This window comes from Ictidomys tridecemlineatus, chromosome 8 (assembly GCF_052094955.1).
Source record: "Ictidomys tridecemlineatus isolate mIctTri1 chromosome 8, mIctTri1.hap1, whole genome shotgun sequence".
NCBI lineage: Eukaryota > Metazoa > Chordata > Mammalia > Rodentia > Sciuridae > Ictidomys > Ictidomys tridecemlineatus.
The window spans coordinates 45,345,720-45,362,027 of record NC_135484.1 but is presented as its reverse complement, the minus strand read 5'-3'; the positions used below and the strand labels follow the sequence as shown (position 1 = coordinate 45,362,027).

Below are 16,308 nucleotides of genomic sequence, written 5' to 3'. Positions count from 1 at the left end.
TAGTACATTTCCTTACATCATGTTAAATAAGAGATTTTCAACCAAATTTCCAAATTGTGGTGGTAAAATATGCATATCTTTGACAGAATTTGTAGTTTCCTTTACATTATTATTTTTAACTTCTTCATATTATTTATACAGTTATTCAATGGATGTTTATTGACTTATTGTGGGAGTCTTACATTCTAGAAGAAGGAGGCTTTGTTTATATTTGGAATGTCAAATATTAAGCCTCCAGATCAATGGTATTGGTCTTAATGACTCATGTTTAGCTCTATTTACTACAACTCATAAGGAACCAGAAAAATGTGTGTCCCAGTTTTACTTTAGAATTTCCAATAGTAAACAAACTTGAGAGACAAATTAAATATTCCTTCTGCACCATCTTGAGTGTGGAGGCCACATGCATTATGGAAATTGTGCTCTGTGAAACTGTGGGTTTGAATTCTTATTTCAAATCCATAAATTTTTACATAACCTTTTTAAATAAAGTACATAATTTTTGAATGTCTGTTTTGAAACTGGAATATATTCTACTTGCACGCTATGGAAAATTGAGGTCATAAATACACTTAAGTTTTTTGCATGTAATAGGTGATCCATAAATGGTAACTATTATCTATCGTAGTCTACTTCAATTGTATTGTGATTCTTTTTTTTTTTTTTTTGCATGCTTTTCTTCCATAGAAGACTATGAACTCCTTCAGGGCAGAGAGCATTCTCTACCTCTTTTTTAATTCATTGCACAATAAGCAATGAACATAGTGGAAGAAAAGAGAGCACACTCTTTCAATGATTGCTTATCTTCTGGCACACTTATAAAAGTTTATTGATAGAACATGTTCAGCTACATCAACATGTTTAAATCATGAGTCATTGCTGTAGAGCTGAATATAGTTAACCAAGTCACTTCCTTTGTGTCTGGATTGACAGTGTCATTTTCATTTGATGTATGAATAAAATATATTACTGAAAAAAGATTTTTTTCACTAGATACAAAATACTGATTCTGAATGCAGGTGGAGGCATTAAATATTTTTGTTTGTAAAAATAGTCTTCTCTAATGTTTGGGAGTGAGATGAGGGGGACAACAGCAGTCATTTTATAAAACTAAGGAACAAATAAATTGTGTAAATGAAAATACTCTTTCCTTAAAAGTCAAAAGTAAGAAAAAAGAGGACAAATCCATAGTATATTTATTGGGTCCTGAAGGATGTTGTCATTTTTGAAAAAAATGTGATCATCAGGTGGTTTTAAAAAGTAGAAGTAAACTTTGCCTCAGTGCTGGTTAGTGTGGTCAGTGCAAGCATCTGTTCAGGAGGCCATGGACAGGGTGACATTCAAATGCATGACTTTCCTGACCAGGTTTTCCACATTTTGTTCATGACTGTACTGACAGCTAGCATAGGGGTCAGACACAGCATGAACTCTGTTTATTGAACTTATGGTCACCTCTCATGACTTATCATGACTTTTGTCAACCACTTATGAAATCAATGTAATTTCTTCTCAGCCTGCATAGCAAACTGCTTTAACTATGGTAGGATATTATTTGCAGGTTGAAAAAAAAATTAGAGACAAGAAACAAGAAAATTGAGGTTATTATAATAGGAGCTTATCAACTTTTAAAGCAATGCTTAATATATATATTGCTTTAGCAAATGTGTTTTGTATAGTTATTTAAATTATGGTCTATAGAACAAAGAACGAGCTTTGTAAAAGAACATGAAATTATAATGTTGTTCCATTATAACAGATTCTTTTGTTTTCAAATATCTTTGGTATCTAAGTTCTAAAATCTAATAAAGTATAAAATACTTATAACAGACACTCAGGTTCATTAATTCTTTTTTTAATATTTATTTTTTTAATGGTAGATGGACACAATATCTTTATTTCATTTTTATGTGGTGCTGAGGTTTGAACGCAGTGCCTCACATGTGCTAGGCGAGCATTCTACCACTGAGCCACAACTCCAGCCCAGGTTCATTAATTCTAATTTTACTAATATATGTGGATGAATATCATCTAAACTACAAGGAAATCTGCTAATTATAAGTATTTCCCTTACTATTTCTGTTAACATAGCTCTTTTTAGTATGATTTCTATGGAATAAGCTTCTTTTAGTTTCTATTTAGAGACGTAAATCAGTTCAATATTTCTGAGTTTTTAATAAGTTTTGTATTTCCAGCATTGCCCTCTTTTTTCTAATATAACTTAGAGATTCTTTTCCCTCATATATCATAGGAGCTTTTTTCCTATTCTGTAAATGTAGCAGTTATAATCCTCCTTTGTTCAAATTAATAGATTAATATTATCTTTATACTAAAACCGAAGATTTGAAAACTTCTTCCCAGTTTGCCACAATCATAACATATGTTCATGTGTCTAGATCACTCCACATTACTGTTTCTTAACTATAACAGCTCTTTTTGAAAATATATTATACATATATATTTGTAATATTAAAGTGTGCAAATCTCTAAATCAAGTAATCCCCAGACAATAGAGGCGTCTCTGCTGCCACAGTCCTGCCCTTGGAGGGAGTAAGAACCTATCTCTGGGCCTCATGCACCAGAGAGTTCTGTTCTGACTGTCCTCACACTGTTGTTCTCTCTATGGGGAAAGGAGTCCACAGCCTGAATGACCACACCCTCCTTCTGGGGTACCTAGAGCCCTCAATTCCCCATCTGAACACCCAGGTATACATTCTCCACCTCTGCAGGGCTTGTCCCCAGTCTGTCCTCAGGAGACCACACTGCCACCAGTGTACACAGTCCTAGACTGAAGAGTGGCCAGGGGCAGCTGTTTGTGGATACTGTGACTAGATCTTATGCGTGCAGTCCCCTCACAGTGAAAAAGAAGAAGAAAAAAGGGCTAATAAGTGGGATGAGGATGGGTTTCCCCCACCATTTGGGTTGTTCCCAAACATAACTCCAGTAATTGTAAATTCAGATTTGCCTAGAAGATCATTGTGGAGGTAAATTGTCAGTTGAGGGGAGCAGGAATAGCTTATTTAGCACTTTGTTAGCTTATTTATATTTTTCAAATATATGGTATGTGGACTTCCAATTTTTTTCATGTCCTGGGCTCTAAAAATATTTAGAATTGGAACTACTTACCAAGTTTTTTTCTTTATTTTCAAGGTCAGAAAACAGGGCTTGAAACTTAGATCCTTCATTGTTCTGTCCACTTTAAACTGAGATGGTGAGGACAAGAAATGACATTTCAAGACATAGTTAGGTTAGAGTACAGTGGAAATCTGCTCATTCCCTTTGATTTCCTTTCTTCTCTTGGATGAATGTAAATTGAAAAATAGGCAAACAAGTGGGCAGTGGTGCTTCACAGGGAAGGCCATGAGGTGTGGCACTTCTTACTGTAGCTGCTTCAGTTATAGCTCAGTCTCTTTTTCTCCTTCACAAGCTGCTTCATTAACATAGAGCTGGTTCCTGTCCTCATCCTAGGTATCATTACTATGGAATTGGCATCAAAGAGAGCAGTGCATATTACCACTCCGTTTATTCTGGAAAGGGCCTGACAAGGTAGAGTTGCACCATATTCAAGAAAATTTCTCTGCATTTTCTCAAGCATGCATGATATCTATTAAATAAATAGCTTTCTAATTTTGCTTATCAAATGTTTTCTTTTAATCATCAAACCTTGTTGTCAACTTTGTATGGGCATTTTTAATTATGTAGTCTAGATTACTAAGTATGTGATTTGTAATAATTAGTGAGAAATTAATGGTGAACTAAGTGTACCAGAGAGATGCAGAAGAGAAATCAAAGAAGTTGAATTGTTTTACAATTAGTATTTATTCATAAGGCTTACTCTATATTCAGCCTGAATTCAATAAAATAAAAGCAGAAAAAATGTGTTTTTTCCTTCAGAGACAGCTTGTTTTAAAGATCTATGTGCTTGACTAACATCTTAACAATATGAGAAGTTTATTATAATAATCATAATTACATATACTTTGAGCAAAACCTTACCAAAATGAAGCTGCTGGCCTGTTTGGGTCTGTGATTGGAAAAACATATGACTATAAAGATTCCATTGCTCTAAGCTTATATTAACTATCATAAAGAGGTTATTAATAAATGGGGTGACAACCAATTAAATAAAAGATAATATTAAATTATTTTTTTGAAAATACTAAAACTGAGTAATTAACACAGCATCTGAGAGTGCCTTATGGTGTGATTTACTGAGAATTACTCTTAGCTCAAAAAAAAAAGAAATTTTTTTTAAATAAACTATCTTATGAAAAAGAAATTTTAATCATTTGAGCTATACTATAATATAATATAAATTCATATATTATAATGAACATAGTGGCAGTTTACTGTCCTCTACCCTCTATAAAATGTAAATACAGTCTGGAACATACACACTTTTTAATATCTAGTGTTCTTTGCTTGCCCTAACTCTTACCTGATTTCCCTAAATACCTTTCATTTTATTTTCCCCTAAAAGACATATCATTAAACTTGAGAAAGATGTTTGAGTTCCTTAGAAAAAAACAAATTTCTGCAGTTTATTTCATTAATCATGTTATGAAGTTACTACTTCTTTAGTTTCATTGTATTTCCTTGAATGTTATAACTCTAATTTCTTTTTGAACTAATGGAAAATATGCTGATTTTTAAGGTTTTCTGGGAGCAAGCTGAAGAATGAGGTAAGAATTATTTTCATCTCTATTTTACATCTGCTATAGTGTGTTACAAATTCAGCAATATATATTAATCATCCTGGTTGGCAAATATAGAAGTAAATGTTATTTATTAGGAGCCACTTCAATAACTGAGGACTTCAATGCAGCTCAGTCAGATTCAGGACAATAGATGAATCTTTACATGGACCTAATGACAATTCCCCGTTAACCTAGGAGGAATAATTTTTCAGCACTCCTTAATTCATGATTCAAGAAGTTTCCACTTAAATATAAACAAAAAGCCTAAGCTGAGGGTGTTAATAGAATGGGTATTTGACTGAGCCCATTTAGAAACTTTAATAGTTATCAAGAAGGTCCAAATGCTATGCTATTACTACTTTGTGTACACACACACACACACACACACACACACACACTATTCTTGTATATAATCTTTCTCCCTCTGTTTCCTCTCTGCCTCCTCCTTAAAGAACAGATCAGCAAACTGACTTTATCTAAATGAGTTAGACTACCATTAGGGACTGCATGGCTAATTAGGCAGATGATAAGGCCTTCATTATCCTCAACTTAACTAATCATTAAAACAAGGTGCCACAGAACCAAGGGCACATGACAATGTGTTGCAGGGTAAATCTAGACCTAAGGTAAAGTGTAACTCCATTAGTTTGATGAAATGATGTGAGCACATTATCTTAAGAAATAACAAAAGCCCCTGATCCTCTGAAATGACCAGTTTCTTTCCAGTAGTTTAAATGCAGTTAATGGCTAATTATATAATAAACTTCTCCAGATTGCTCTTTTAAATCAATGAAATAATAACTTTTTATTATATAAACAATTGTGAAACTGCAAAAATATTGATTTAGAAATACACTTTGATTCACTAAGGATTAGTTCAATAGGCATTGTAAGTAATTTCTCTCAGGTGTTCTTTCTCCCTGTTTGGAGAGGCTGAGGTTGTGAGTGAGCCATCAGGTGACATGAGTGTGGCATGTTTGGATTCATAGATACTAAGAGAAAAATGTTTCTCAAGCCTCTTTTATCCTCCTGAGAAGAATACACTACAAATTCTGTTGTAAATAAAGAAGGGTAGGATAAAATTTAAGTAGACTGTAAAGCCTATATACTACAACATAAACTGAAGGAATAATAATGCACTTTTATGAAAAATGACTAAGAAAGGGCTTTCTCAAAGCTTAGAAATAAATGCTTTTTAAAAATGTCAATAAAATATTTGCATAATAGAATAGAAATTTTTAAAAAGTATTTTGTATTTGGTCACCTTCCCTGTTTGTTTAGTACATGGAAAATTCAGGGCAAACCTGAATCTACTTCAGGTTATTTGAACATTAATAACTGTGAGGTAGGGGGAATATGTGCTAGCACTGTTAATTTACCACTAAGGAAAATGAGGCTGAGAGGTTTATTTGCTTTTTTAAAAAATTCAAAGTAAAACTCTATTAAAAAAAAAATTTGTGGCCAAAATCTTAAAAAACAGATGTGTGATATTACAGGTTCAAGAGCACAAAGTAGTAAATGAATAGATTTGGTCCCACCCTCACATAACTTTATAGGGTAGCAGAAAAACATACCTTGAATAAGTGATTATTAGACATTATAAAGGATATCATGGGAGTAATGGTGTTAAGGGGGTTAAGGACATTTCTCACAGGAAATAATGTTTGAGGAAAGAACTAAAAACAAGTGGAAGTTTGGAAGAAGAGGAGAGTGAGGAAAGAACGAAGAAGAAGGGTCCAGAAAGATGGAATGGGCATAAGTAAGTGTTTCTTGGTTTCAGTAAATGGATATTTTGGTCCAGATAGTTCGGTTTGTGGGTAATGCCTGTGCATTGTACAATGTTTAGTAGCATTATATCATGTGTGGCCTCTACACACTAGATTCCAGTAGTAGCTCCTTCCCTCCACTGTGACGACTAAAAATGTTTTGACATAGCCAAATGTCAACCACTAGCATATGTGAGGTAAAGAAAGAGGAATATCATGTTGTAATAAATAAATAAATAAACAAACAAATAAATAAAAGAAATTCCAGATGACTGTAATGTAGGAGGAGATGGAGAACAGAGCTGTATACTAGGTAGGTGATGGATTATGAACAGTTTTATTAGGTTATGGGAAGCAACTGAAGGGGAAAGACATCATCAGACTTGGTTCATATCAATTAGAAGAGTATGAAAGAAAGTCAGTTGATCCATTAGTGGCTATATGAATGCACTGAGTAAGAAAAAATTGGAATGAGAATAATAGCTTAAGGATGGAGAAAAATGACTAATTTTAGTTAGGAAATGGAAAAAAAGACAGGTTAAAAAATTAGAAAGATAAAAGATTCAGTTTGGGACTTGTTATATTTGATAAGCTTGTAAAACATCCAGCGTAAATTTGAAGTGGGTAGTTGGGGATATACATCTGGAAAAGAGGATTTACAAATTGAGGTTCATGGTGATTGAAAGCCATAGTAATGGATAAAAAGACTGAAAGAGAAAACTAATGAGAAGAGGTTACTGGAAGAGAGCAATGGAAAGTGATTAAGAGGAAGGGGGAGAGGGCCAGCAAGATGACCAAGGAGAATCAGAGGGGCAAGAAGCCACGGAGGAGAGGGTAGTGTCACAGATTGCAGAGAAATTCTACAGGAGGGAATGCTTGCTACTATTAAATGGTGCCGAAAGGTCATTGAGATAAGGACTGGGAAAGGACCTGTGGACTTAGTTAAGTGGAGATAATTAATGACCTCAAGGGGAGCTGGGATTCATTGGTTTGTGAAATGAGTGGGAAGTGGTACTTAATGTAAAAAATTTAGTGAAGTGTACTGCAATAGTTAGAAGAACAGTCAGAATTTAGTTTGGAAGAATGATTCTAGTAACGATCTAATGTTCATTAAAGAGATCCAGTAAAGAACGGAGACTGAAGATGTAAATGAGAGGAAAGTTGGGAGGGAGGATGTGGTAGGAAAGAACTGCAGGGTGAAGGAATTAGCTCCAGAAGAGAAAGGTGAATTCAAATGCAAACGAATTTGCAGATTTTATGTCAGGAAGTTGAAGTAACAGTTTGTTGTGGGTGGTTTGGGATTGTTCTCAGAAGGAATAGGTAAAATCATCTGCTCTCAGTGAAATCTTGGAGAGAATATAGAACTTTGAAGAATCTTATAGAAAAGTCCCAGCTATTCTCAAGCAGAATTCTCAGAGAGAACGTAGCCGTAATACCCTAAGGTACCCATTATATACAAGGAACCAACCCTAATACATGTGTAATGGTAGCAGCTACTCATCCTTGGAGAACTTGGACCATCAAATCATTTTCAGTAGGACTTCACTATCTCATAGATTTTCTTTTAAGAGAGTTGGGAATGAAATCGTAAAACTAAACTGGAAGGAGCTAGCAGAATTGTAAAAGTATTTAGAAGTCATAATAAGAGAATCATACTATCTGTTTGAAAAAAAAATACAGGTATTAAAGAAAAATTTAAATGCAAATATATACCATGTGCCTGACTAGAAATGGTAGGTATTATAAATATGCCCTTTGTTCCTCAGTTTATGCATTTAGTATTCTAATAAAAATTTGGATGATTGATTTTGGAAAATGATCAAAATGATTATGATCCTGATCTAGAAGAATAAAGAGGAAATAATAGTTAAGAGAAATGCAGACAAGAAGAGTAAAAGAGGACTTGTTTAGTAGATATCAAAACATGACACTATGATATTGACTCAACTGTAGATACAACAAATCTGCAGCAAAGATTAAAGATATATATATATATAAAATATATATATATATATATGGATTAGTACGTTATTAATGAGGAATTATAGCCAAAAAATGAAAGAAATATTTTTCAATGAGTTGTTTTAAGTCCTTTCTGCAGTAAGGTGGAATTCTAAATAAATAAAATCATTCAAGGCATACTGTTATGAAAATAGTCATACTGCTATGACTATAAAAATTATTCCTCACATATTATATGAATTTCATATAAATTATTAAATATAAAATGAATACTTAGAAAAAATATATGTATCTACCTCATTTAAGAAGAAGGCAGTTCACTTTTTAAGCATGAAAATAGTATAAGAAATTTCAAAGGAAAAAGAAAACACCAAAATTGGAAAATTCTTTACATCTAAGGCATCTATGCAAAATTTGAAGTCAAAGGAAAAATTGGGGAAAGTACCTTCAACAAATATGATAATATCTCTACTACATGAATAAATCTTACAATGTATATGAAAAATACAAAGACCATACTAAATATAGTAAAAGAAATTAACTAGACAATTCACAAAGTTAATAAATACATGAAAATTGAAGAGTTAAAGAAATAATAATTAAAATTATGCTTTACTTTATAAAGTTATCAAATATTGAGAAATTATTGTGAAACTATGGTTAATGAATGATGAGATAAACTCATATATTGCTGGTGAGAGTAGAATGAACTTTCTGAAAAACAGTTGGAATATCTGTATTATGAGTCTTTAAAAAAAAAGATACCATTTTTCCTACTCTTTCTACTTTTAATGAATCTCATATAAAGAAATAAAAATAAAATATGCACACAAAGTATCATGCACAAAATTGTTAGTGACTTCAGTGAGTAAGTGTATGTAACAAAGGACTAATAATAAAGAAAATATTACATTGTTGATAGTATTTATATGAGCTTCTTTTAATATGTAGAGAAAGATTAATTATAAAAAAGATAAGACACAGGGCTGGGGTTGTGGCTCAGCCGTAGAGCGCTCACCTAGCATGTGTGAGGCCCTGGATTTGATCCTCAATACCACATAAAAATAAATAAAAAAATAAAGGTATTGTGTACAACTAAAAAATAATTATAAAAAAAAGCCATGGTGGTCCCATCAAAAAAAAAAAAGAAGAAAAAGATAAGACATAAAAGCAAATGTAGAATCTATAATCTCAAATATGTAAAATGAAATTGAATATTTATAAATCATATAAATGGGAGAATTAATATCTGTAACTATGATATACAATATTGTAGTCACTAGAGATATTAATTAAATAAAATTTAAAATTTCAGTCACAAGCTATATTTTAAATGCTTAAAAGTCACATGTGACTAGTGGCAACTGTAGTGTACAGTATAGATATATAGAACATTTTTATTATTAAATGTTCTATTGAATACCACTATTCTCGAATATGTAAAGAATTCAAATAAATAATGAATATACAACCCACTAGAAATAAGCAAAATATATAGCCAGACAATTCACAGAGTAAAAAAATGACTAATAAATTGTGCTGGTGTCCATGGCATCCATTCTGGTTGGCTAGTGTCCATAACACATGGACAGTAAATATTTTGAATACCAAAACTAAATAAAAGGTAATCAATATAAATATTAACCAGTGGAATGCAAATGAAAGCTATAGGGAGTGATCTTCCAGTTATTGGATCAGTAACAATTAAAAAGTCTTAAGATGTATTGTTGATAAGGATGTGGAACAAATGAAACTTCATAAACAGGAGAAAGGCAGTGAGATTGAAGGTGCATACATTTTATGCTCGAACTCATAGAAACCTTTCCAGTACTAGAGGAGTTGTATGTGGGGATGTCCATTGTAACATTGTCAGACTGCAGAATGATGAAAAAAATGTAAATAATGATAAAACAAATGTTTATATATACAATGGAATACTATTTGGGAAGTGAGGGAACTGTATTTATAAGAATCAATTTAGGGTCATCTCAGAGACCTAAAGTTGAATAAAAAAATGCATATTGAATATAGGATACATACTGTATGGCTCCAGTTTTAAAGTGATAGTGTGTAGTAAGAACATTTTCATGTGAGGTCAGTTTTTAAAGGTTTGAAGATGAATTAATGAAACCAAATCCAGAACATCAAGTATTTCTTGGGTGGAGGGAAAAGAAAAAAAGAAAGGCTAAAAAGACTGCATTAGGTTGGGGCTGTAGCTCAGTGGCAGAGTGCTTGCCTAGCATGTGCGAGGCACTGGGTTCAATCCTCAGCACCACATAAAAATAAACAAATAAAGGCATTCTGTCCATTTACAACTACAGAAAATAAATAAATAAATAAATAAATAAATAAATAAAAGACTGCATTAAAATTGGAAATATATCATGTCTTAATCAATATGGTAAGTATATTCTGTAAACCTGTTTTTTTTAATTAAGTTTTAAATAGTTCCTAACATAAAAGCCAAATGATAACACAAGCTAAACAATCACCACCAAATTTTTTTTAAAAAATGGAGAGAGGATGGTAAGGGTAGTCATTTTTGTGGCAGTATGAATTTTGATGGCTTAAAATTTTTTATTTTTAAATGCAGTGGTTTAAATTTCAGAAATGTTATGCAAAATGTCTCCAAATCCTTTAATACCTAGGCATAAAACAAACCTAATTCTAATACTTCATCCTGATCAAAGAGAGCTTTTTGCTTTTTCTGAGACTCTTCAAGTATGGGCCATATTTTGTTTTACTCAGTTAGGATCATGAAGTTGTCATTATTTCTTAGAGAATAAGTCCCTTGATTTCAGACATTTCAACCAGGAAATTTCTCTGATAGCCCGAGTTTCCTTCTTAACATCAACCATTCCTGGCCAGTTGAACAGCTTTGTACCAAGATCAATATCAGATCCTCCCTCCTTGGGATATGCTTCTCAAATATTTGTAGACCGTTATCATGCTCTCCTTTGTCATCACTTAGCCAGGCTGCTGCTTGACTCCTTTAATCTTTCCCCATAAATCAGACCCTCTTACCTTCTAATCATACTTGTCTCTTTTCTATAGGTCCCTTCTTGTTTTCCCTTAGAAATGAGATTCTTAATAATTCACTTAAGAGTACCAAAGTCATCAGTTGAGAAAGAAAAAACTCAAAACAAACCCCAACATCTGTGGCAACCTAGAAGCACCTCTTTTAATATAATTATAATAGCAAACATATTCGTGAAATTAAAATGAGCACATTTCACTTTTTGCAGATGACGGGTCCTTCCTTTATTTTTGTGTTACACATTCTGTACAGTATATCACTGTTTGATTTATATGGCTTATACCATCTTAGTACACAATTGTTAACATAGCCCAAACTTAATTCTTAAGGTTTTCCTTAGACTTTTTTTTTTTTGCCTTTTGTTGATGTGTTCCACACAGATTGCTAGCTTAGATTACACAAAAATATTATTATGAACATGAGAATTTTTAAAATATTAAAATGTCACATATTTTGCTCCTCAACACATGTTTCCTTAGAGTAATAATGATTTTATTTTTGTAGGGGGATGTATTATTTGTAACACCCCCCCCCCCCCACATTTCAAACACACACATACACACACACACACACACACACACACACAAAGTACAAAGAGTTTTAAAAATAACTGTAAGATGAAAAATCAAGACCTGCCCCACAGCTTAAAAGAAAATCCTGTGCACTTACCCCCAGTCATTTTCTCTTCCCTCCTTAACAGAGGTTACGACTGTCCAGAATTTAGCATTGCTCTTTTCTTTGTTTTCTCTAAAGTTCATCACTTTTGAATATATGCCTAAACAATAAAAAGCAATTTTAGTTACATAAAAATAGATTCTTTTTTATATCTTTCTTTATTCATTCAGCATTAGGGTTTGTGATTTTTCAATGTAAATATATGAAGCACTAGTCCTTTATTTGCTTTGCTATATAGTATTCCATGACAAAAACATTACAGTGCATTTGTTCATCCCATTATTGATGGGATTTTTTAAATATTTGAACTATTTAATAGTTAGGAAAAGAATATCTGTATGATAGGATTTTTTAATTTAAAAAACAATGTTGATAGGAGTATTTTCCAGGTACATACATACATATGGTCAGGAGTGAAATTCCAGATCCTACTACAGTCTCATTTTTAACTTTGCTAGTTAAGTCCAGTTGTATTCCAAAGTGGTTGTATTAATTTGTCTCTCCGGCTGTATGTGAGCATTCTTTTCACACTTCATTTTTATACATTGTATTGAATAACATTTTTTAAAAATATTTTTTAGTTCTAGGTGGAAACAATGTCTTTATTTTATTTATTTTTACATGGTGCTTAGGATCTAACCCAGTACCTCATGTATGCAAGGCAAGTGCTCTGACACTGAGCTATAGCCCGAGCCTTTGAATGACATTTTTAAGTTTTGCCAGTCCTATGGGTGTAAATGGATAGATGTCTGGTTTTCATCTGAAAATTATTTCTAATGACCAGTGGGTTTGACAATCTTTTTGGATTTTTATTGGTTATTGTGTAAAACTCTTGTTCAGATCACAATTTTCTCTTTTATAGTTTGATTCTTAGAAGTTCTTTATATAATCTGGATACTAATACACTATAGGTTATGGGTAATTAATAACTTTCCCTATTGGCAACATAGCAACACTTTATAGCCTTTTGATGAAGATTTCTTTTAATTTTATAGAGCTATTTTTAGTTTTTAAATTTAGGTATATTTCAAGATCATAAAATACTTTCATAAATTCTTCTGAAAGTATGAAGTCATTCTTAGTGTTTAAATAATTTCATCTATAATTGATTTTCTTTAAACTGAAATGCTATATACATCTTTCCTTTCCCTGGTCCCTGACAACCACCATTCCACTTCCTATCCCTGATTTTTACTATTTTAGGTGCCTCATACAAAAGGAATTACACATTTGTTTTGATCTTTTTTTTGACTGGCTTATTTTATCTCACATAGTGTTCTTCGTATTATAACATATATCAGAATTTCCTTCCCTTTTAAGGCTAATGTATAAGCCATATTTTATTTATTCTTTATTGATGGAAACATGAATTCCTTCCATATTTGAACTATTTTGAGTGATGCCTCTATGAACGTGTGTGTACAAATATCTCTCTGTGCCCCTACTTTCAATTATTTTGTGTACATACCTAAATAAATACATAGACAATAAATAAATAAACAATAGTATAAACAGAATGAAAAGGTGACTCTGGAATGGGAAAAAACATCTGCAAACCATGTGTGGATAAGAGGTTAATGTCCAGATATAAAGAGAACTGCTACAGCTCAACCACAACAAAACAAACATCTCAATTCATAAATGGACAAAGAACTTGATGTACGTTCCTCCAAAGAAGATACATAAATGGCTAATAAACCCATGAAACTATGCTGATTGTTACTAATCATTAGGAAAATGCAAATCAAAGCCACAAGATACCACCTCACATTTATGTTATCCACTTGATAACATAGAAATTCCATTTTCCATTTTTTGAGAAACCTCTATACTGGTTTGCATAGCAGCCATATCATTTTATATTCCCACAAATAGTGCACAAGGATTCCAATTTCACCACATTCTTGCCAACCCTTGTTTTCTGTATGTGTGGGTGTATGTGTTTATGGTAGCTGTCATAATGAATGTAAGGTGGTATCTTGTGGCTTTGATTTGCATTTTCCTAATGATTAGTAACAACCAACATAGCTCCATGTGTTTATTAGCCATTGATGTATCTTCTTTGGAGGAATGCACATCAAGTTCTTTGTCCATTTATGAATTGAAATGGTTTGCTTTGTTGTTGTTGAATTCTGAGAGTTGTCTTTATATTCTGGACATTAACCTCTTATCCACACACAATTTGCAGATGTTCTCCCATTCCATAAGTCACCTTTTCATTCTGTTTATAGTATTGTTTATCTATCTATCTATCTATCTATCTATCTATCTATCTATCTATCTATCTATCTATCTCTCTATCTATCTATTATGTGGTCTTGGGAATTGAACCCAGCATCTTGAACATGCTAGGTAATCACTCTCTACAACTGAACTATATCCTCACCCTGTTTGTATTGTATTTTGATGCACAAAATTTTTTCATTTTTATTAAGTTCAGTTTTGTATATTTTTTCTTTCATTGCCTGTGTTTTGTGCATATCCTAGAAATTGTTTTCAAATTCAAGGTCATGAATGTTTTATCATATTTCCTTCTAAGAGTTTTATAGTTTTAGCTCCTACATTTAGATTTTTTTTCCCTTTTGGGCTAATTTTTGTAGAGAATGTTAGATAAGAGTCTCATTTCCTTTTTTATATGTAAATATCCAGTTTGGGGGATAATTTATTGAAAAGAGTTCCCCATGGAATGGCCATGGCACCCTTGTAGAAAATAAGTTGACAGTATATGTGGGAGTTTGTTTTGGGGCTATCTGTTCTATTTCATTATTCTGGAGGTCTATCCTTATGACCGTACCACACTTTTTGATTATTGTAGCTTTGTAGTTTTTTTCCTGATGATTTAGATATGAAAGGTCCACCTTATTATTAACTTTAAATCAAGCTTTTTGAAGTAAAAATTGTAGTAAGCTTTGGAATCATGAAGTGCGAATCCTCTGGCTTTGCTCTGCCTGTTCAAGACCATTTGGTTCTTTAGGATTTGGAATCCCTTGAGATTCCATATGAATTTTAGGATGATTTTTTTTTTGATTTCTGAAAAAATGTCACTGGGATTTTACATTGAACCTATAGATGACTTTGGATATATTGACATCTTAACAATATTAAATTCTCCAATCCATGAACATTGAATGTCTTTCCATTTAACTCTTTAATTTCTTCTAGTACTGTTTTGTAGTTTTCATTGTACAGGAATTCTACCCTTAGTTAATTTCTAAGTATTTTATTCTTTTTATGCTATTGTAAATGTAATTCTTTCCTTGATTTTCTTTTCAAGTTGTTGTGATTGTACATAAGTGCAACTAATTTTCATATGCTCATTCTGAATCCTCCTACTTTGCCAAATTTATTGGTTCTAACAAGTTTGTGTGAGTGTATGTGTGTGAGTGTGTGTGTGTGTGTGTAAAATCTTGAGGATTGTATACATATAAGATCATATTATCTATGAACAGTGATAATTTTATTTCTTCCTTTCCAATTTGGATGTCTTTTCTTTCCTTGCTCTGGTTAGTATTTCCATTATGATATACTATGAGTAATAGACATCCTTGTCTTGTCCTGATCTTAGAAGAAAATGCTATCAGTCTTTCACTATTAAGTATGATGTTTACAGTGGGCTGTTTATACATGTCTTTTGTTATATTGGGTGGTTTCCTTCTATTAGTCTCCTTACTAATTATAGGTCTATTTAGGTTTCTATTTCTTCATGATTCAGTCTTGGTAGCTTTTGGAATTTGTCCATTTTATTTTAAGTTTGATATTATCTGTTTGCTGAATTCTTTTTTTTTTACTTGTTCAAAACATTACATAGCTCTTGAAATATCATTGTTTCATACATTTGATTTATTTGCTGAATTCTTGATAAAACCTGTTAAATCTTTCAGGATTCTTACTTTTTTCTTTCAAGGAAAGATTTTTAATTACTAAATATATTTCTTTAGCAAAAATGAGACTATTGTTCCTAATAAATTAACATAGTACTGTATATTATTGGATTTTTAGTTTGTTTACATATTTTTCCTTATCTCACAATTACATCTTGGGATGAATAGACAAGATTTTTTTTGTCCAAGATAAAATGTATAAGAAAAAGTATAAACTTTTATAAAATTAGAATTTAAGTGCATTTTTGTCATGTTTATAAATTAAATGTTAGATTTATATTTTGTCCTATTTT

At 32.1% G+C, this 16,308-nt stretch overlaps 1 protein-coding gene across 2 annotated transcripts in view; it reads left to right on the top strand.

The window, feature by feature from the left end:
- The window catches only part of Rfx6 (regulatory factor X6), a 51,169-nt gene that overhangs the window by 13,693 nt on the left and 21,168 nt on the right, over positions 1–16,308 (top strand). For both annotated transcript variants that reach the window (XM_078019338.1, XM_005336081.3), the window contains exons 5-6: positions 3,466–3,543; positions 4,652–4,679. In XM_078019338.1, coding sequence (XP_077875464.1) covers positions 3,466–3,543; positions 4,652–4,679 — 106 coding nt within the window. The remainder of the gene's footprint in view (positions 1–3,465; positions 3,544–4,651; positions 4,680–16,308) is intronic.